Here is a 22,018-nt window from a genome sequence, read left to right as displayed (position 1 = left end):
TTCCTGTTGTTCACTCTTACAAAGGCTGTTACAGTGAATATCCCAGATCTGCTTCCTTGTGAAAAGGTAGCTTCTTTAGAAAGACAAGAAGGATGAAAAGGGTCCAGCACCAGTTAGCTTTGAAGAAGGGAAACAAATATTTATAGAGCACCCTTCAGGTGCAAGGCAGTATGCCAGGCTGACCCCAGCCTGGACCTGGGAGGTGCTGGGGGCCTAAATTGTTGGGCAGCCTGGAAAGTTCTGGGAATGTTGACCCCAAATGGATCAAAGTATTCACCCTACCTTTTTCACTTGAGGTTGCTCATCTCTCGCTTTGCATTTTTTCAGAACATTAAAGGCAAAGACCCTGGAATCAGACTGCTTGCCTTTGTTCTGGTCCCTCACTCACTCATAAGTTGTTGGCCTCAGGAAAATTAATTACTTAAACTCTCTGGGCCTCAGTTCCCTTATCTGTGAAATGGAAATAGCCCTTCCCCTATGAAATTATTGAGACGATGAGGTGAGATCACCTATATAAGACACTTAGCTCAGGGGCTCCTGAGTGGCTCAGTTGGTAAAGCTTCTGACTTCGGCTCAGGTCATGATCTCATAGTTCGTGGGTTCGAGCCCGCATCAGGCTCTGTGCTGACAGCTTGGAGCCTGGAGCCTGTTTCAGATTCTGTCTTCCTCTCTCTGTCTTTCCCCTGCTTGTGCTCTCTCTCTCTGTCTCTCTCTCTGTCTCTCTCTCAAAAATAAATAAAAATTAAAAACAATTTTTTTTTTAAATTTAAAACACTTAGCTCAGTGTCCGACAGGTAGCAGAGAGCAAATCTTACCTATGATACTTGGTAGCAATTAAATGATGATGATGAAGAAAGTAGTGTCTCTCTGATTGTAAGTCTGTCTTTGTCTCATGTTGCTTTATGAAAACCAAAAGCAGGGGTGCCTGGCTGGCTCAGTCAGTAGACCATGAGACTCTTGATCTCAGGGTTGTGAGTTCGAGCCCCATGTTGGGTGTAGACATTACGTTTTTTAAAGACTCTTCTCTTTTTAAAATTTTTATTTGTTTTTGAGAGTCAGAGAGAGTGTATGGCAGTGCCCATGCGAGTCGGGGAGGTAGAGAGAGAGGGAGAGACAGTATCTGAAGCAGGCTTTGCACTGACAGCAGAGAACCTGATGTGGGGCTCGAACTCACAAATGGTGAGAAAATGACCTGAACTGAAATCAAGAGTCATATGCTTAACCAACTGAGCCACCCAGGTGCCCCAGGTATATAGATTACTTTAAAAAAAAAAAAAAAAAAAAACCTTAAAAAAAAAAGAATCAGATCATTAATACCATTTTCCTACTGAACCATCACAATCAAGAGAAGGGATATTTTGTAAGTATGCTGGAAAGAAACCAGTTTATCAACCTGATGACATCAGTGGGCCAATTCATTTTTCTCTCTTTGAATGTCATGTACCCTGATGGCCGTAAATCCCTCTGTGGGTGTGGCCAGAATACTGAGTGTATCAATATTTGCTAAGATGCTTGAAGGGCTTGCTTTTCATTTGCCAGGGCCGTGGGATTGTGGTCTATGGGTCAGGCCTGACGTTCGTGATGCCGCATGCAAACCCCTCCTCCCTGAAGAGTCAAGGTGGCCAAATCTTACATTTGAGCTCCAAGAGAATAGCAACAGCACCAGTTGCAAAATAGTCATGTTTCATTTGCTGTAGAAGACACAAAACTTCGTCATGGCCAGGAAGTCCCTGCAGCTACACCTGCCAAAGAGTATTTCTTTGCCCCGAGTTTATGAAGCAACATCTAAAATAATGAAGAATTTAATTCTCCAGGAAGGCCTTCTGAAGGGCTCTAGGACTCACATCTGGAATTCCACATCTGAATGGAAATGGGGTGTGTGAACTGTGTTGCTTCCAAAGGTTGACAGATTGTTTCTCCATTCTTTGGGACCACCATCTTATAACATGGCAGACATTTGCGTAGAGAGAGATTGAGGTCCACTGAAGGTCCAAACATGCTATGTATGAGTGACATGGAAGGTGATCTGGAATGTTATCTGAGGAACATCTGACAGAGAGCATGTCTTTACCCAAACAGTAATTTTAAAATATCCTTTGCAGGGCGCCTGGGTGGCTCAGTAGGTTAAGTGACCAACTCTTGATTTCAGCTCAGGTCATGATCTCACAGTTTGTGAGTTCAAGCCCGACATCGGGCTCTGAACTGACAGTATAGAGCCTGCTTAGGATTCTCTCTCTCTCAGCCTCTCTCCCACTCATGCTCACTCTCACTCTCTCTCAAAATAAATAAATAAACTTTAAAAACAAATAAAATAAAATGCCCTTTGCACAGCTGCTGTGTGACTTGTCTTCATGACTCTTTTCTAGAGAATGGTTTCGGACCCCAGGCAACTTCTCTCACATGAGAATCTGACCGGGGAGAGACACACAGGTATGGAGGGGTTCAGTCAAGTTCATGGCTAAGCGTTAGGGTGAAGGGCTGTGAGCTGGTCTCCTGGAGCTGCCCAACCCTGTTTAACTCTCTCTCTCTCTCCATTTCTGCGAGATATGCTAGTATCTTTCCTCTCTTTTTATTTTTCATTTTTTACTTAAGCTGATTTGAAGTGGATTCAGTTACTTGCATTTATGAGGCCCTGAGTTACACAGTTATAATAAGACGTGATAATCCAAACAGCCCAGCCTCAACCATCAAAGAATTTCCTCAGAGTTTCAGTTCTAGGGGTGCCTGGGTGGCTCAGTTGGTTAAGCACCCAACTCTTTTTTTCCTTAATGTCTATTTTTTTTTAATTTTTTTTAATGTTTTTTATTTATTTCTAGGAGAGAGAAAGACAGCGTGAGCAGGGGAGGGTCAGAGAGAGAGGGAGACACAGACTCTGAAACAGGCTCCAGGCTCTGAGCTGGCAGTCAGCACAGAGCCTGACGCGGGGCTCGAACCCACGAACCGCGAGATCATGACCTAAGCGAAAGTCGGACGCTTAACCGACTAAGCCACCCAGGCGCCCCAATGTCTATTTATTTTTGAGAGAGAGACAGCGAGCACGTGCATGAGCAGAGGAGAGGCAGAGAGAGAATGGAACAGAGGATGCAAAGTGGGCTCTACGCTGACAGCAGAGAGCCTGACAGAGGGCTCCTTCTCACCAACCGTGAGATCATGACCTGAGCCGAAACCAAGAGTTGGACGCTTAACCGGCTGAGCCACCCAGGCGGCCCACATTTTTGTTGTTTTAAACTCCCAGATTGGTACTTTGCTATGGTGGCCCCAGGACACAGTACATTCACACACACCAACTGAGTCTCACCTCAAGGACCTTTGTGGTTCCCGTCACCATCACCGCTGGCTAGAATGTGCTTCCCCCAGAGTTTTCCACATTTTGCTCTGCCTTGTCATTTATGGCACAGGTCAAGGTCACTCCTTATAGAGACCTTCCCAGTCATCCCAGATCCCTCCCTTTGAAGCCTGTCACCTGCTTTGCTGTCTTCGTAATACTCCCAACTGTCCCCAGTTCCCTTTCTAGTCCCTGTTTTACTTTTCTGTCTGTCTCCCCACCCTGAAGGTGAGTTCTGTAAGAAGACGGTCTGGGTACCTTGTTCCTTGTACTATTTGCACCAACGACCCAGCACAGCCTCTGGCACGTAGTTGGTGCTTGATACCTGAGAGCGGATGGAGGGGCGCCTGGCTGGCTCAGTCAGTAAAGCAGGCAGCTCTGAATCTCAGGGTCATGAATTCAAGCCCCACATTGGGTGTGGAGCCTACTTAAAAAAAAAAAAGTTGGTGGAACTCATGAACAAATAAATGAATGAATGTAAGTTAACTCTGAACAGGTCAGAGTTTCACAGCCGGGCTCCCTGCTGACTCATGCATTTGCGGGGGTGGGGGTGGGGTACTACTCCTTCCGTCTGAGCTCAGATCTGTGATCTCTTCCTCTTTAAGAAGGTGATTTCTGCTTTAACTTTCTATTTCTAGGAATGGACTGGAGAACCTGGCAAGCAAAGTGCTCTGAAAACACTTCACAATGAGAACGTTTATGTCTGTTGCTCTTCATTTACTGCCGTCCAACTACGGATGGGAGTCTGAGCATCTACCTTTCTTATCTGTTTCTGAGTCAGGATGTCAGAGCAAGTCTCATCTTGCCAAAGAATCAAGGAGCAACCGGCTGGGGATGAAAGCGTAACAGAAACTTGGATGGATCACAGGCTCAAACCAGTAGGTCTCCTTTCCATCCCAGAACTGGGAACTGAAATAATTCCATAGGAAATTCTTCCTTCCCCCTCCTGTGCAAGTGCCTCAGTCTGTCCCCATTCCTTTTTTTCTGACACATCATTTTTTTCAACCACCAAGCTTTATTATTTATTTATTTTTAAGTCTATTTATTTATTTTGAGAGAGAGAGAGTGCATGAGAGAAGGGGAGGGGCAGAGACACAGAGAGACAGAAAATCCCAAGCCGGCTCTGAGTCAGTACGGAGCCAATGCAGGGCTCGATCTCAAACTGTGAGACGGTGACCTGAGCAGAAACCAAGAGTCAGACGCTGAGCTACCCAGGAGTCCTGGATTCCTTTTTAAATACACAAATAGTAACAGCAATATTCACCGAACTCTAAATAAAATATACAGTTTTCTTGCAACCCTGTCTGCACCTCCCTTCCCAACTAGATTGCTTTTTATTTATTCCCAGCCCTTTCTCATCCTGGTCCTAACGCAGGTGTGATTTTCACTTAACTGTCTCTTGGTGCAGTTCAGCGTCCACAGCCTTTTCTTACTTTACAGTATTCAGGTTTTTTTCTACCAGGACACAGTTAACAACCCATAAAAGTCTCCGCTTAAGTAAGAAGTCCGTTTCTGTGAACTGTCACCCAGACACATGCAACACCAGACCGTGTGTCTCATATCCAAGTTTATTGAAGTGGTAGATTTCCCATCAGGACACAAACACGAGCAAACGAACCAGAGGCACCTTCTCCCTCTAACCACTGGACAGCATCTCCCTTTTAATGACAAAAGCAAACAGAGGTGGGGAGCAGCTTTCTTCTCCGGAAGTCTCTAACTGCTCAGCCTTCACACTAGTGTCAGGAAGAGAGGAATGCATCGTAGCACACATGCCTTTCCTTTTTCTTAGTAAGACTGCTTTGCTCAGTCCTGCCCTGGCTAATCCCTTTCTTCCCACTACTGGAAACTCAGATATTAACCAAAATTTGTGAGTCTCTTTGCCTGGTGCTTTTCCGCTAAAGCTTGGCTGAAAGATGAATCGGTCCCTTGGAATGTAAGTGACCTTCTGGCTACTTTAATGATGCCTGGCCTCCCTTCAGGGGCAATAACTCCCCTCCAGTCACTTAGCTGGTCTCACCAGCTGGAGTCCACCTACAGGCTAGATACCCATCCCCTGCCAGGAGCTGAGAACCATCCATGTCTCAGGCAGGTGAGGGAAAGAGGTCAGTGAATCACAGGTGCTGATGCACATCTCTGTGGCTTCAAATCTACTTGGCAGAAGGTGTGGACAATTTTGCTGTCTTCAGTCCTGTGAGCGTCCGAGAGCAAGCAGAAGTTTCAGAAGCTTTGCTCTCCTTTCCAAGATTCCTCTGCCAGCGCTCTGCAACCAGGCGCCAGCCCACTCTGCCCACACCACTTCTCTAAGTCTGATTCTCTGAATCTGGAAGTGCCAGGAAACCACAGGCCAAGTCTAATGACGGTATTCTGTGCACCCAGCCACCCATTTCTCCAGAGACATTGGTTCTCGGTGACAGTCTCTTTTCTTGGCTTTACTATTTAGCGAGAAGCTGGGGTCAGATAAGATGGGTTCCATGGCTCACTGGACTTGGCCATTAAAGTGTCTGGAACACTCCTCGTCGTACTGAGATCCCCCGTGAGCTCCATGCTTGTGCTCTGGTTATTATCTGGCTCTTGTGGTGTCTTCTTCTGCAGACAGCGGTTAATCAGGGTGGAGAAGAAGTTGGGAAAAGACGGGCTGGAGAAGTAGTACACCAAAGGGTCCAGCATGCTGTTCATGTAGGTGAAGCTGAGGGTGATGAAAAACGCCAGGTCAACTGAGCGATAGACATCACAGTTCTTCGTACCCTTGGTGTGCAAGAGCCAGAAAATGCGTATGCGCACAGCCACGCTGGGCAGGAAGCAGATGATGAAGACAATGGTCACCACCATGATGAAGTTGATGGCCCTCTTGATCTTGGCGTGTCTGTCCATTTGTCGCTGGCGCAGGCTCCAGATGATTCTGGCCGAGCAGAACAGGATGATGCCCAGGGGCAAGACAAACTCCAGGAGGAACATGGCATCGTGCCACCGGAAGGTATGGCAGATGCTAAAGCTGCTGCACAAATTCGCATCTCGATTCCTGACCATCTTTTTGTGCAGGAGGTGGCCCGTCAGGCCAATGGTGACCCCCCACAGGAGGCAGGAGATGATGGCCGCTGTCCGATTGGAGATCTTGTTCAGAGCATGGTGGGGATGGACCACCCGGAAATACCTGTCCACGGCCACCACGGTGAGGAAGATGATGCTGCCCTGGCGGTTCATGGCCAACATGAAGAGCATCAGCCGGCAAGGGATGTCCCCAAACCTCCAGTCCCACTTCCTCACATAGTTGTCCGTCAAGAACGGCAGGCAGATGATCAGGAGAAAGTCAGCCACGGCCAAGTTGAACAGGAAGATCCGGCTGGATTTCCAGGACTTGAGGTGGAAGCAGAAAATCCACAGGGCAAGGCCATTGCCCAGGAGCCCGAACACAAACTCCAGCCCCAGCACCGGCGGCAGCACATTGGCAATGAAGTCGTCCCGAAACACACAGCAGTTCTTCTTGTCTATTTCCAGAAAATGATTCTGCTGCTGGTACAGGTTCATGAGTAGAGCGAGTCCGTCCTAGGGAGCGCCTCACCTAGCGAATGCTCAAGGAAAGAGGTGTGTGTCTGAGTGGCGAATGTGAGGTTCAGCGCCCGCCTTTATGTCATGTCAGGGTGTTGAAACAGATGACTGAATGGTTACCAGGAAACTACGAAATCGCTTAAAAAAAAAAAAGTTTAAAAAAAAAGCCAGCAAGGCTCTTATGCAATCTGCTGTTTGCATAAACAAGTAATAAAAATCCCCTGGGCAGACAGGAACCCACAGTTTCCTAAATGTAAAGGATAAGTTTAGGCAAGTCAACTGCCATTTGTGAATTACTGACACGTGGAAGGCATCCCTTTGGAAGGCTGTGTGCCTACATACCAAGTACTTAGCAGGAGAGAATTAATTCACCAGCAAGTTGTCGGCTTACATAATGAACAAAACAACAGTGGAAATAATAATGTCCTGTACTAAGCAGCTTGGTTTTCCAGAAACATTATGAATGAGTATGGAGGGGGGGGTTGGTGGCGCAGCTCTTGGGTGGCTCAGTCGGTTGGGTTCCGGACTTTGGCTCAGGTCATGATCTCTCCATTTGTGAGTTCAAGCCCCATGTCAGGCTCTGTGCTGACAGCTCGGAGCCTGGAGCCTGCTTTGGATTCTGTGTCTCCCTCTCTCTCTGCCCCTCCCCAACTCGTGCTCTGTCTATCTGTCTCTCTCAAAAATAAACAAACATTAAAAAAAAAATGAATGAGGGGCGCCTGGGTGGCTTAGTCGGTTAAGCGTCCGACTTTCGCTTAGGTCATGATCTCGTGGTTCGTGGGTTCGAGCCCCGCGTCGGGCTCTGTGCTGACTGCCAGCTCAGAGCCTGGAGCCTGTTTCAGAGTCTGTGTCTCCCTCTCTCTCTGACCCTTGCCTGCTCACACTGTCTCTCTCTCTCTCCTAGAAATAAATAAAAAAGAAACATTAAAAAAAAAATGAATGAGTATGAAGCTTTAGCATGAGTGTGATTTAAGAAACAGTAGCATGCTGGGGCATGCTCAGTCAGCTAAGCGTCCAACTCTTGGTTTTGGCTCAGGTGATGATCTCATGGCTTGTGGGTTCAAGTCCCACGTCAGGCTCTGTGCTGATAGTGCAGAGCCTGCTTAGGATTCTCTCTCTGCCCCTCCCCTGATCCCCTGCTGTCTGTCTCTCAAAATAAATAAATAAAGTAAAAAAAAAGAAGAAGAAGAAAAGAAAAGAAACAGCAGCTTGTATATAATTTCTTTGGAAACACCAAGAAGACCGTAATTGTCTATTGTATGAGGACAGATGTGTTGCTTTTTATGTTTCCATGCCATCCTCTCTGTACAAACACGGATTGCTTTTCCACACCAGAACTTCGTAATTAATCTCTAGTTAGAAGGTGGCGGGGGGGCGGGATACTTGAGAACAGCATACGATTTCATAAGATGTTTGAAAACTTGAACCCAGTTTGGATTGCAAGTGATAAGCTGTGGTTTTTGTTTGTGTTAGATTTTGATAGGCTTTTGTGCTAAAGTAAGTTATTTATTTTTAAGTTCATGATTTTTAGAAATCAGTAAGTGTTATTTTTTAGAGTTTTAGATTCACAGCAAAACTGAGCAGAAAGTGCAGAGATTTCCTGTATCCCCCTGTCTACACACATGCACACCCTCCCCTTACTAAGGGCATGATATGTTTTTTAATGTTTTTATTTATTTCTGAGAGAGAGAGAGACAGTGTGAGCATAGGAGGGTCAGAGAGAGAGGGAGATATAGAATCTGAAGCAGGCTCCAGGCTCTGAGCTGGCTGTCAGCACAGAACCCAATGCGAGGCTTGAACCCACGAACCGTGAGATCATGACCTGAGTCAAAGTCGGACGCTTAACCGACTGAGCCACCCAGGCGCCCTGGGGCATGATATTTTAAAAGCCCCCCTTTTTGGAAAATTAAATGTACAGCAATGGGACCTAAAAGGACTTTGAACTTTGCCTCATAGCAGGTCATCATTTCACACATCATTTCTTTGCATTTTAGTCTAATTGAGTAAAGCCTTACGGAACATTTCTACCCTTTTTTTTTTTTCATTTCTACCCTTTAATATTTTGGTTATGATTCTTGCTGTACAAGAGATTCTAAACTGTGCTGCTTCTCTTTGAGTTAAAAATAGGAAATTCGTGGGGCACCTGGGTGGCTCAGTCTGTTGAGTGTCTGACTTTGCCTCAGGTCGTGATCTCACCATTTCTGAGTTTGAGCCCCGTATCAGGCTCTGTGCTGGCAGCTCAGAGCCTGGAGCCTGCTTCAGTTTATGTGTTTCCCTCCCTCTCTGCCCCTCCCCCACTCATAATCTCTCTCTCTCTTTCACGGTCTCTCAAAAATAAATAACATTAAAAAATAGGAAATTCCTTTCTTTAGATGCATACCTAGTTTCAGTAAAAGGGATGGATTTGTAGACTCTTCACAGTAAATTGGAGTCAGAATGGTCTAATATTAGATTCCCATAGGAACCAGAGGACTGGATGATGAAGATAATGATGAAGAGGATGTTGGCTACACTAATAACAACTATCATAAAGAGAAGTGAAGAAAACAATCCTATTTACAATGATAACCAAAAAGAATAAAATACCCAAGAATAAATTTAACCAAGAAGGTGAAACACCTATACACCAAAAACTGCAAGACATTTATGAAAGACATTGAAGAAGACACAAATCAGTGGAAAGATATATTCCATGCTCATGGATTGGAAGAATTAATATCGTTAAAATGTCAATGCCACCCAAAGAAATCTACCAATTAATGCAACCCTTATCAAAGTGCCAATAGCATTTTTTGCAAAAATAGAACAAATAATTCTGAAATGTGTATAGAACCACAAAAGGTCCCAAATAGCCAAAACAATATTTTTAAAAAGTTTTTATGTATTTATTTTGAGAGAGAGAGAGTGAGCAAGGCACAGAGGGAGAGAGAGAATCCCAAGCAGGTTCCACACTGTCAGCGCAGAGCCCAGCTAAGAGCTTGAAACTATGAACTGTGAAATCATGACCTGAGCTGAGATTAAGAGTCAGACACTTGACTGACAAAGCCACGCAGGAGCCCCAACACAATCTTGAGAAGAACAAAGCCGGAGTGTTTTCACTCCTGATTTCAAACTATGTAACAAAGCGATAGTAATCAAAACTATGGTATTGGCATAAAAACAGACACACAAATCAGTGGAATGGAATAGAGAGTCCAGAAATAAACCCATGCAAATATGGCCAGTTAATTTATGACAAAAGAACCAAGAATATACAGTGGGGAAAGGACCACCTGTTCAATAAATGCTGTTGGGAAAACTGGACAGCCACATCAAAAGAACGAAACTGGACACAAAAATTAACTTTAAGCGGATTAAAGACTTGAATGTATGACCTGAAATCATAAAACTCCTGAGGCTCCTGGGTGGCTCAGTTAGTTGAGCATCTGACTCTTGATTTCAGCTCAGGTCATAATCTCACGGTTTACACTGAGCATGGAGCCTACTTGAAATTCTCTCTCTCTCTCTCTCTCTCTCTCTCCTTCTCTGCCCCTTCCTCACTTACTCTCTGAATGAATGAATGAATGAATGATAGAGGTTCTTCATAGACCTTTTTCTAAAGAACAATGGATGACAAACAGGTACATGAAAAGATGTTCAACATCACTAATCAGCAGGAAAATATAAATCCATATAACGATGAGATACCTCCTCTCACCTATTAGAATGGCTATTATCAAGAAGACAAGAAATAACAAGCATTGGTGAAGATGCAGGGAAAGGGCCCCTTATACACTGTTGGTGGGAATGTAGATTGGTGCAGCCATTATGGAAAACAGTATGGAAGTTTTTCAAAAAATTAAAAAAAGAAGTACCATACGATCCAACAATTACACTTCTGGGTATTTATCCAAAGAAAACGAAAACACTAACTTGAAAAGATATCTGTATGCCATGTTCATTGTGGCATTATTCACAATGGCCAACATATGGAAAAAAAAACTAAGTGTCCATAGACAGATGAATGGATTTTTAAAAAGTGTGTATATAAAAATGAAATATTATTCAACCATAAAAAAGAAGGAAATCTTGCCATTTGCAGCAACATAGATGGACCTTGACAGTATTATGCTAAAGGAAATAAGTCAGATGGAAAAAGGCAAATACTGTATGATCTCTCCTGATGTGGATTCATAAAAAAAAAAAAAAAAGGTCATAGATACAGAGAACAGATTGGTGGTTGCCAGAGGTGGGGGTGAAGGGTGGGCAAAAATGAGTGAAGGGAATCAAAAAGTACAACCTCCTGTTATAAAATAAATAAGTCCTGGGGATGTAATGTACAGGAAGTCGGCTATAGCTGATAATACTGTATTGCATATTTGAGAGTTGCTTAGAGAGTACATCTTTTCTTTTTTAATTAAAAAAAGAGTTTAAAGAGAGAGAGGGAGACACAGAATATGGAGCAGGCTCCAGGCTCTGAGCCATCAGCACAGAACCCAACATGGGACTTGAACTCACAAACCGTGAGATCATGACCTGAGCTGGAGTCAGTTGCTTAGCCACTGGCCACCCAGGTGCCCCAGTAAATCTTTTTTTTTAACTTTTTTTTAATTTAAAGTTTCTTTATTTTGAGAGAGAGAAAGAGACTAAGGGAGCATGAGTGGGGGAGGAGCAAAGAGAGTAGGCGAGAGAATCCCAAGCAGGCTCCACGCTGACACAGCACAGAGCCCATTGCAGGGCTCGAACTCGTGAACTGTGAGGTCATGACCTGAGCGAAACTCAAGAGTTGGGCACTTAACCAACTGAGCTACCCAGCTACCCCTAGAGAGTAAATCTTAAAAGTCATCATCACAAGAAAAAAGTTCCATAACTATGTATGATGACAGTTAACAGAACTCATTGTGGTGATCATTTTGCAATATACACAAATATCGAATGATTATGTTGTGCACCTGAAACCCAATATAATGTAGTATGTCATTTATTCCTCAATTAAAAAAATAAAAAGGAAAGGTGATGATGTTGACATCTATGTTACAGATCGCTTCCAATATGCTGGGCTCCGCATGCAATGCTTTAAATACATGATGGTGTTTTACCGTGACTGCAGTCCACAGAATAGGGAACATTACTGATTCTGATTTCCAAATGAGGACAGTGAAGCTCAGAGAGGTTGGAAATATTTAATGCCACCCCAGCTAAGAAGAGCAGAGCTCTGGGTTTGAATCTGTCACTGGCCTCAAAGCCTGTGCCCCCACCATGAAACTACACTGTCTCTTACTATATTATTGCCTCGTTTGTAAGGCTGCAGTGGATTGAGGTCATATTATATGGGCATGTTAAGGCTCCAGTGCAATGGTTGGTATTTACTTCCTGTCCTTGCTGCCTGTGAATATCCTGCTTCCTTCTGGGATGAATGTAGATTTGTTGGGGATATTCATAAAGGACCTTCATTAACTTTCTTCTCTAACAGCCAGAAAAACCAGCTATTAACAATAGTTATTTATTTCTGGGAGCTGAAATTTACTAGGACCTTCTCTTCCTAAGTTTTATAATTTTATAGTATTTGTGTTTTGGGAGACAACTGGGTGGTTCAGTAGGTTGAGCGTCTGGTTCTTGGTTTCGGCTCAGGTCATGATCTCACTGTCGTGGGATCGGACCCTGTGTTGGGCTCTGAGCTAACAGCACGGAGCCTGCTTGGGATTCTCTCTTTCTCTCTCTCTGTCTCCCTCTCTCTCTCTGCCCCTCCCCTTCGCTCTCTCTCTTTCTCTCTCAAATATAAATAAACATTAAAAAATAATATTTATGTTTTTAAAAAAACAATAGTCATGGATAAAATTATGAGAGAGCAACAAATACTGTGAAGTGTGAAAGAAGAGAAAAGCCGGGGCCCTGGATGCTCAGTCTGGCGCTGTCATCAACTACCACGAGTTTCTCTGAGTTTCTCACCCTCTTACCCTCTGAGTTTCTTCATATATAAATTGAGGGATTAGACAATCTTCCAGCTCATTCTATAATTGTAACACAAAGTTCACAAGGACTCAGATCGAATATAAATTCCGGCCTCCCTGGATTCCCGTGTCTGCTGTGGAATTTCCGGTCTTCCTGCTGTGCCGTGGGCATGTTCTGTCTTGTTCGTGTTCTTCTTTTATGTATTTATATTTTTTCTTACTAGCACATGAGTTGTACAGAAACTTGCGATAATGAATCACTTCACCAGCTAAGGCAGTGATTCTGCTGAGTTTTGTGGAAACTCCACTTAAAATATATGACTTTCACAATTAACTTGAATCTTTATGCCTAGTTATCATAGCTTGCAAATGTGCCTTTGAACTGGACCGAACTATGTTTTTTTTAAGTGAAAATGATAATAGCGAGGGGCACCTGGCTGGCTCAGTCAGTGGGGCGTGGTGTGAGACTCTTGATTTTCGGGTTGTGAGTTCAAGCCCCGTGTTGGGTGTGGGGATTACTTAAGTATAAAATCTTAAAAGAAATCGCTATCATTTATCACCTGCCTGCTCTGCTCCAGGCATCGTGCTAAGAGATACGCGACCCCATTTAATCCTCACGAAAACCTTATGAATGATGTGCTAGGATTATCGTCACCATCAGCTCCATATTACCGATTAGAAAACCAAGGCTTAGATTAAGTAATCCACTATTTGTATTCAGACTTAGCTGAGATCTCTGTTTTAGTCATCTATTGCTGTGTGGCAAACAACCACAAAATTCAGTGACTTAAAGCAACCACTGTTGTATTACCGCTCCTGGTCCAATGAGTTGACTGGGCTCAGCTGGCTAGTTCTTGCCTGGGGGGCAGCTAGGCTTAAGCAGAATCCTGGGAGCCCTGGCCTTCCCTCTCTTTCTATACAGTCCTGTGGCATCTCCACACAGCCTCTTTGTGTGTTCTTTCCACAGGGTAGGCTAGACTTCTTATGAGGCTACTCGAGGCTTCCAAGGAGCAGACAAGGAGACCTTCTTACTGCCTGGCTCAGAACACTCAAGAACATCACCATCCCCACGTGCTGGGGGTTAAAACGAGTCACAGGGCCAGTCCGTATTCCATGGGGAGGGGTCACATGCGGGTGAGACTGCAGGAAGCATAGCTCACTGGGGACATTGTGGGAGATTCCCCCCGCAGATAGTAAATAACGCTGAGCTGGGACACTCGGCTGGTGGGAAACAAGAGACGCCTGGACCACTAAGGAAGATGAAGGCGAAACTGAGAAGTAGTAAAGAGAGAGGAAGCTGGTCGTACAGGCTGGCGGGGACATATAAAAAGAAAAAAGAAGAGTATTGCAGAGTTTTCAAACATAGGGTTCAATTTCATGGAAAAAAAAAAACTCCAGGGCAAATCAGAATAATCAAATAATCTGTAAAAGAAGAAAAATGTTGAACTGAACTTCCCAATTCAAATACTCTACAGTCATCAAGACAGCATGTGCTTCTGGCCTAAGAAGAGACGTGTAGCTGGGTGGGGCATGGTGGAGGGTCCAGAAATAAGCTTTTGCATTTATGGTCAGCTGATTTTCAGCAAGGTTCTACGATAAACCAGTGGGGAAAAGAACAGTCTTTTCAAGCAGTTCTGGCTGGGGCAACTGAAGAGCCACATGCAAAAGAATGAAGTCCGATTCCTTCTTCGCCCTTGACACAGAAATTAACTCAAAATGGATGACAGTCCGAAATGTAAGATAAAAACTCTTAGAAGAAAACCGAAGAGTGAGTCTTCATGATCTTGTCTTAGGCAAAGCCTTCCTCGGTGCAACACCAAACACACCAGCACCAACAACAAAATTGATGATTGGACTTCGTGGCTTTAAAAGCGTAAGCCTGGGGCCACCTGGTGTCTCAACTGGTTGAGCATCTGCCTTCAGCTCAGGTCATGATCTCACAGTTCATGAGCCCCACACCGGGCTCTCTGAGCAGAGCCTGCTTCAGAGCCTCTGTCCCCCTCTCTCTCTCCCCTGCCACACTCACGCTCTCTCTCTCTCTCTTAAAAATAAATATATAGGGGCACCTGGGTGGCTCAGTCTGTTAAGTGTCCAACTTCGGCTCAGGTCATGATCTTTCTGTTCCTGGGTTCGAGCCCCGCATCAGGCTCTGTGCTGACAGCTCAGAGCTTAGAGCCTGTTTCGGATTCTGTGTCTCCCTCTCTCTCTGACCCTCCCCTGCTCACGCTGTGTGTGTGTCTCTTTCAGAAATATAAATAAATAAGTAAACAAACAAACAAACTTTAAAAAAAAAAAAGAATGGCTGACATGCTCAACATCTGAAAAAAATACATAAATAAAAGAATAAGCCTTGGGGCACCCGGGTGGCTTAATCACTAGAGCTTGTGAGTCTTGATCTCTAGGTTGTGGGTTAAGCTCCACATTGGATATAGAGATTACTTAAAAATAAAAAAAGAGGGGCGCCTGGGTGGCTTAGTCGGTTGAGCGTCTGACTTTCGCTTAGGTCATGATCTCGCGGTTCGTGGGTTCGAGCCCCGCGTCAGATCGGAAGCTTGTTTCGGATTCTGTGTCTCCCTCTCTCTCTGACCCTCCCCTGCTCGCGCTGTCTCTCTCTCTCTCTCTCCTAGAAATAAATAAAACATTAAAAAAACATTAAAAATAAATAAATAAATAAATAAATAAATAAAAAAAGATTGGAGCGCGTGGGTGGCTCTGTCAGCTGAGTGTCCAATTTTGGCTCAGGTCACAATCTCACGGCTCATGGGTTCGAGCCCCACATTGGGCTCTGTGCTGACAGCTCAGAGCCTGGAGCATGTTTCAGATTCTGGGTCTCCTTCTCTCTCTGTCCCTCCCTCACTTGTGCTCTGTCTCTTAAACATAAATAAACGTTTAAAAAATTAAAAAATAAGAATAATAAAAGATCTTTAAAAAAAAAAAAAAGGCCTGAGGTACCTGGGTGGCTCAGTGGTTAAGGATATGACTTCAGCTCGGTTCATGATCTCACAGTTTATGAGTTTGAGCCCTGAGTTGGGCTTTGTGCTGAGAGCTCAGAGCCTGGAGCCTGCTTCGGATTCTGAGTCTCTCTCTCTCTCTTTGCCCCTCTCCTGCTTGTACTCTGTCTCTCACTCTCAAAAATAAATAAACATTAAAAACATTTTTTTTAAATGTTTTATTTATTTCTAGGAGAGAGAGAGAGACAGCGCGAGCAGGGGAGGGTCAGAGAGAGAGGGAGTCACAGACTCTGAAACAGGCTCCAGGCTCTGAGCTGGCAGTCAGCACAGAGCCCGACGCGGGGCTCGAACCCACGAACCGCGAGATCATGACCTGAGCGAAAGTCGGACGCTTAACCGACTAAGCCACCCAGGCGCCCCATTAAAAACATTTTTTAATAAGTAAATAAATTTTTAAAACTTACTCATTCATCTTTTTTTTTAATTTAAAAAATGTTTTAATTTTTATTTTTCAGTTGAGCCCAGCATGGTGCTCGAACTCACAACCCTGAGATGAAGAGTCACATGCTCTACTGACTGAGCCAGCCAGGCACCACCATTTGTGTTCTTTACAAAACAAAAGGCTTTTTTTTTTTCTTAGGAGAGAAGATAAAAATGTTTATTAAACAAACAAAACAAACAAAGGCCTGTTGGCAAAAATGTGGAGGAAAGCTTTGTCATACACTGTTGGTGGGAGTGTAATCTGGTTCAACTTTTTGTTAGGCAATCTGGTGGTATCTAGCAAGATTTTAATGAAAGCTCCTATAAAAAGAGCTAATGCCAGATAACAGCAAGAGCTAAAAGAGAGAGTGTTTACTCTTACTTGGAGCACTATTCTGAGTGCGTCATACATCAAACTCACTTAGTATTCAAAACAAACCTATGGGGCAGGTACAACTCTTACCCTATTTTATGGACAAAGAAAGTAAAGCATTGAGACATTAAGTAACTTGTCCGAGGCCACCCAGCTAGTAAGTGAAGGAGATAGGATTTGAACCCAGGTCTTTTCTTCTCTAGCATCTATGCTGTCAGCCACGATGTGCACTGTCCCACCCAGTGTGCCTGTCCTTTGATCCAATACTTCCATGTCTCAGAATCTCCCGAAAACTCTAGCACATGTGCTCAAAGATACATCATTCAGAATACCATAGCATGGTGGCAGTAGGGGAAAATTGGAAACACTTAAATGTCCATTAAAAGGCCATTGGTTAAATAAACTATATGTGGTTTGTTTATATGATGAAATGGAGTTAAAAACAGGATTGATCTCTGTTCTGATATGGGAAGCTATTCATGACAAAAATAACTTGCAGAACTGTCTATTTGTGTATCATGCTTCAGCAAAACCAAGCAAGATTTGTCATTTGTGTGCAAGTGTGTGGCTACCCCAAATATTAGTCATCACCTCTAGAAAATGAGATTAAGGGGAACAATGGAAGGAAGACTTTTACTTTTCACTTGATATATTTGTGTGTTCTTTGAATTTTGGACAAAAACCTATGTACCTTCAATAAAGAGATTTAATTCTTTTTTATTAAAAGAAATGACTCTGAGAGGTTATTCAAGAATATTCCATCAGGAAGAGTTGTGAATAGGGGCACCTGGGTGACTCAGATGGTTAAGCATCTGACTCTTGGTTTCCACTCAGGTCGTAATCTCATGGTTCATGTTTATGATTCAAACCCCATGTGGGGCTTTTTGCTGTCATCACGGAGCCTGCTTGGGATTCTCTCTCTCTCTGCCCTTCCCTGGCTCGTGCTCGCTCTCTCTCGCTCGCTCTCTCTCCCCCCTTCTCTCTCCCTTTCTCTCCCTGTCTCTCTCTCAAATAAATAAATAAACTTTAAAAAAAGTTATGAACAGACCTTCTCTGTCTCCTCAGTGGATCTCATGGCTGGACCTCTCACCAGGGTCCCTCCCCAGCCTGCCCCAAACCCTGAGGATTTTTCATTCCCGTCTCGTTGACCTTCCTGAAACTTCCTAACAAGCTGCTTTCTCACCACACCCTCTCTCCTTGGGATACCTTTCCTCACTGAGTCATCTGCTTGCCTCCTTTACATCCTTCAGGACTAAGTTCAGAGTCACTTTCCCTGAGAAGCCCTCTCCAACCCCCAGGCCAGATTGAAAGCCCCTGGGCTCTCCTGCAGAGCCCTGAGCGTACCTCTTACACCCAGTTTCCCTGAATGGTTGTTTGGTTCTTCTCCCTGGATTCTACAATACAACCCACAGGGTCAGGGACTGTGTTTTCCATTTGTGTTTCTGCTGTGCCTCGTACAGAGCTGATGCCTAATAAATACTCCTTGAAAGGGAGTGAATGAGTGAGTGAATGAATGAATGCATGAGTCTTTACAAGGGACAAAATATTAACCCCTTCCCACCCCTACTGGATCATCACTGGGGAAGGTGAATATAGTTAGGTCCATATGTGAGCCCATCTGTCTGTTCTACTCCAGGTCAACCTGTGTGTGTGTGTGTGTGTGTGTGTGTGTGTGTGTGCGCGCGCGCGTGTGCATGTGCATATACGCATAAATACATATATAAAATTTAGGGCCCCAATGCCATGGATGAGCTCAAAAGAGTCCTGTGTTTACTCAAACAAAGCTATAATCCACTTTCTGACAATTTCTGAAGAACACCTGATAAGATTTCTTTTTCATTACATTCTGTGAATTTAAAAAGGGCAGTAAAATCAGAGTCTAGACTGTGTTTGGGTTTTTAATTTCCTTTATTTTTATTTGTTATTGCTGTTTTTCAGTGAGAACCTCTGCCTACCATGAGCTGCTGGAGTTTTCAGACTTTTTTCCTTGGAGGGTAAAGTCTTCTGAGTCTTTTAACTAACACTGGCTCATACCCAGGATGCAGACTTTCTTTTGGAACCATTTTTATTGAGCTGAAGCAACCAAGAGCAGCCCAGGAAAGAATTATAAGTAGGGATAGAATTAGAAGCAGAAGTGTGGGCTTTCACAGATTTCTTTCAGGAGGGTATATGGTTCTCTGATGCTGGTAAGAATTCTGCTTTGACTCCCCCCACCCCAGGCAGCTGGGGAGGGGGGCAGCTGGGGAGGGGGGCAGCTGGGAAAGGGGGAAGCCGGGAAAGGGGGAAGCCGGGGAGGGGGGTGGCTATTCAGGAAGTGACAATACAGCAGCTACCTAGGGGCTCTGCTTTCGTGCCGCAATATCTTTGTGTGTAAAGTGCATTAATGTCATGTCACAATATTGAGTACTCACAGCCAGGCATTGTGCTTAATGCTTCACAGGCACTTAGTCATTCAAATATTTATTAAGCACCTACTACGTGCAGACACTCTTCCAGGCACTGGGGATATAACAGTGAACAAAATCTCTGTGCTTCAGGAACTTAACATTCATAGACCCTGTCTGCCAACCTCTTGACGTCCACGTTACTGTTACTCCTGTTTGACACACGAGGAAATTAAAGCTGAAATTGCTCTAATAAAATCTGCGCCCAGATCACACATCTAGTAAGTGGCCGAGCTGGGATTCAAATTAAGGTTCCTCTGACTTTCCAGAGCCCATACTTGTCATCACTGAGCTGTGTAGTGTCTCTGCAGAAGGAAATAATAACGACAGCCTATAGGGGTGTTTTGAGGCCAAAGAACGAAAAGCTGGAAAGGTCACCTAGTGCAGAGAGTACCCTGAACACTTAAGAATGTGTAAATAAAAGAGCGAAGAAGGACTTTCACCACTTTGTGGCTTGAGAACAGAGCTAAAGTTGGCTTTGAATCTTTCCCCCTGATCCAAGGCAGGGACGGTCTGTCATTCCGTAGAATCATCTAGTTTTGAGGGCTCCAGGTACATATGTGGGAAATTCAATGTGTATAAGGGACATTGCTCTTTCTGCCTTGCAGTGTTTGTTCAGAATCCTGCAATTAGAGGAGTACCTCTATGTTTGCAGAGAACAGTTCTAGAAACTATATTCATTGAGAGGGTGAGGGTATTAACCTCTCTGTTTGCTCCCCACTCCAGCTCCACCAAAATACTTTGCTGTCACACAGGAATTGACTAGTGACCCTCCAGGTAAAAGGAATATTAGCACAGTGCCTGGCACGAAATACGAATTCAGCAAATACTTGGAGAATGAATGAACAAATAATTTCAACTCATAGTCACGTAACAAGCAGTCAAAGCAATCACACTGGACGTAGCCCTTCCCAAAGGCCAACCGAGTTTTTTCACACACTCAGCTCCCACTGGAAAAATCAGAGGAGGTAAACATATCCCTCAGCACCTTCTCTGAAATGCAAAGACTTGCAGAAAAATGTGGAGCTTCAAGAAGGTTAGAGCGGACTGTTTTGCTGCCGTTCTTCTTGGCAGACTGAGAAATCAGAAACATACTGAGGTGCCCCGTGGAGATGAAAATCATCAGGATCGGGACAAGCCTCACTCAGCCTGAAATAAAGGTGTTGACTTACTCTGGTTTCTAGTTTCTAAAACAACAATTTAAGGCCAGAGGATAGGAAATACTGCTAAGTCTTTCCCCCAGACTCCCCCAGACAGAGAACCCGACTCCTTCAAACATCGGTGCCTGTTTCCCCAGCCCTTCCTAACGTCCTTCCTTTTTAACACACACATGCCCCTCTCCATACACATATTGTCCCTTCATTGCAGTCAGGTCACAGAAAGGCAACTGACTCACTTCTCACCCGCCACCTTCCGAAAAGGCGTAGTAACCTGAATTCCGTTTCCAACAGAGAAGCATCCAGCCAAGGAAGGGTGGCATTTTCAATAGACTCTCACCCCTTAGTATGAACCATTCTAAGTCGCCGGTCTATCCGCCCGCCTTGGTTTTGTCTGTCTGTCTGTCTGCTTCACTGCCACTCAACACATTTGGAGATCCCACTGGACGTCGGCTTGGCTCTGGAGGCTGTTGGGCGCACTGGCCCAGCTCTTGCGACAGAGGTTGGAAGCTGGCATCTCTTCCGGCCTCCGGGTCTTAGAGCGCCCTGGGTTCTTGGGTCTCGAGCTGCAGATTTTGAGCTTGGTGTAGAATTTGGGGAACGAGGGACTCGAAAAATAATACACCAGCGGGTCCAGCATGCTGTTCATGTAGGTGAAGCTGAGGGTGACGTGGAGGGCTACGTGGACGGAGGGGTCACAGGCGCTCGAGGGCACCGTCCAGAGGAAGTACAGCCTGGCCGACACGCTGGGCAGGTAGCACGTGATGAACACGACCGCCACCACCATGATGAACCGGATGGCCTTCTTCATCCGGGTCTGCCGCGCCAGCTGCTGCCTCTGCTTCAGGCTCCAAATGATCTTGCAGGAGCAGAACAGGATGACGCCGAGGGGCAGGAAGAACTCCGCCTGGAACATGATGTCATGCCAGCCGTTGGCCGACTCCATGATGAAGCTCTCACAAGATACGGTGTCCGCGTGCACACACAGGTGGCTCTCCGTCAGAAGATAGAGAGTCCCCAGGATGACCACGGTCCAAAGGGCACACACGATGCCGGCCGCGGTCCGGTTGGAGATGGCGTTCACGGCGTGGTGGGGGTGGACCACTTTGAAGTACCTGTCCACGGCCACCACCGTGAGGAAGACGATGCTCCCGGCCCTGTTCATGGCGAGCATGAAGAGGGCCACCCGGCAGGGAATGTCCTCGAAGGCCCACTGCCGGTGTCTCCAGTAGTAGTCTGTCCGGAAGGGCAGGCAGATCATGAGAAGGAAGTCGGCCACGGCCAGGTTGAAAAGGTAAATAGTGCTCGGCTTCCAGGGCTTCATGCAGAAGCAGAAGGCGCACAGGGCGACGCCGTTGCCCAGGGCGCCCAGCACGAAGGCGACGATGAGCAGCGGCGGCATCACGCGGGAGATGGGGTCCCCCTCGATGACGCAGCACGACCCGTTGTCCATGGTGGACAGGGGACGAGCGTTCTGCGTGCGGGGCGGCCCCCGAGTCCCCCCGAGGGCACGACGCTGCTCTGAACGCTACCCCTCGGCCCGGCCGCTGCTCCTCCAACGTCTTCACGGCGGGTGCGGGCGGACACGCGCGGCGGGTGCGGGCAGTTGCAGCCGCCGTGAGGAGGACGGGGACTTCAGCCAGGAAAGGGGAGGCTCGGGCGGGTCCGTTCTTCCCCGGCTGCCACAGGCCGGGAGAAGCGGCCGGCACCGCCGGCCTTTGGGACGCAAGGGGTCCCTTCTGGGCAGCGGCGCCGAGGCCGGTTCTCCTGTCCAGCCCCCCTCTGGCTCTCCCGACTCCGGGGCGAGCAGGG

General features: G+C 45.6%; 2 protein-coding genes across 2 annotated transcripts; both read right to left on the bottom strand.

Annotated features, from left to right (window-relative positions):
* Positions 1-4,877: 4,877 nt before the first annotated feature.
* On the bottom strand, positions 4,878-6,910 carry HCAR2 (hydroxycarboxylic acid receptor 2). The gene has a single exon (XM_039245586.1). It carries the CDS (start codon positions 6,848-6,850, stop codon positions 5,762-5,764), a length of 1,089 nt encoding a protein of 362 aa, XP_039101517.1. The 5' UTR covers positions 6,851-6,910; the 3' UTR covers positions 4,878-5,761.
* A 13,440-nt stretch (positions 6,911-20,350) lies between these two features.
* On the bottom strand, positions 20,351-21,659 carry HCAR1 (hydroxycarboxylic acid receptor 1). Its single transcript, XM_039251008.1, has one exon. The coding sequence runs from the start codon at positions 21,657-21,659 to the stop codon at positions 20,628-20,630; it is 1,032 nt and encodes a 343-aa protein (XP_039106939.1). The 3' UTR covers positions 20,351-20,627.
* Between the last annotated feature and the right edge of the window lie 359 nt (positions 21,660-22,018).

Source organism: Hyaena hyaena, unplaced genomic scaffold (genome assembly GCF_003009895.1).
Source record: "Hyaena hyaena isolate Hyena2069 unplaced genomic scaffold, ASM300989v1 scaffold_0, whole genome shotgun sequence".
Lineage (NCBI taxonomy): Eukaryota > Metazoa > Chordata > Mammalia > Carnivora > Hyaenidae > Hyaena > Hyaena hyaena.
Note: the sequence above shows the minus strand (reverse complement) of the source record. Positions and strands in the feature narration are given on the sequence as shown.

Excerpts from the sequence above, each read along its gene's own strand:
- HCAR2 (XM_039245586.1), bottom strand. The coding sequence starts at position 6,850 with ATGAACCTGTACCAGCAGCAGAATCATTTTCTGGAAATAGACAAGAAG.
- HCAR1 (XM_039251008.1), bottom strand. The coding sequence starts at position 21,659 with ATGGACAACGGGTCGTGCTGCGTCATCGAGGGGGACCCCATCTCCCGC.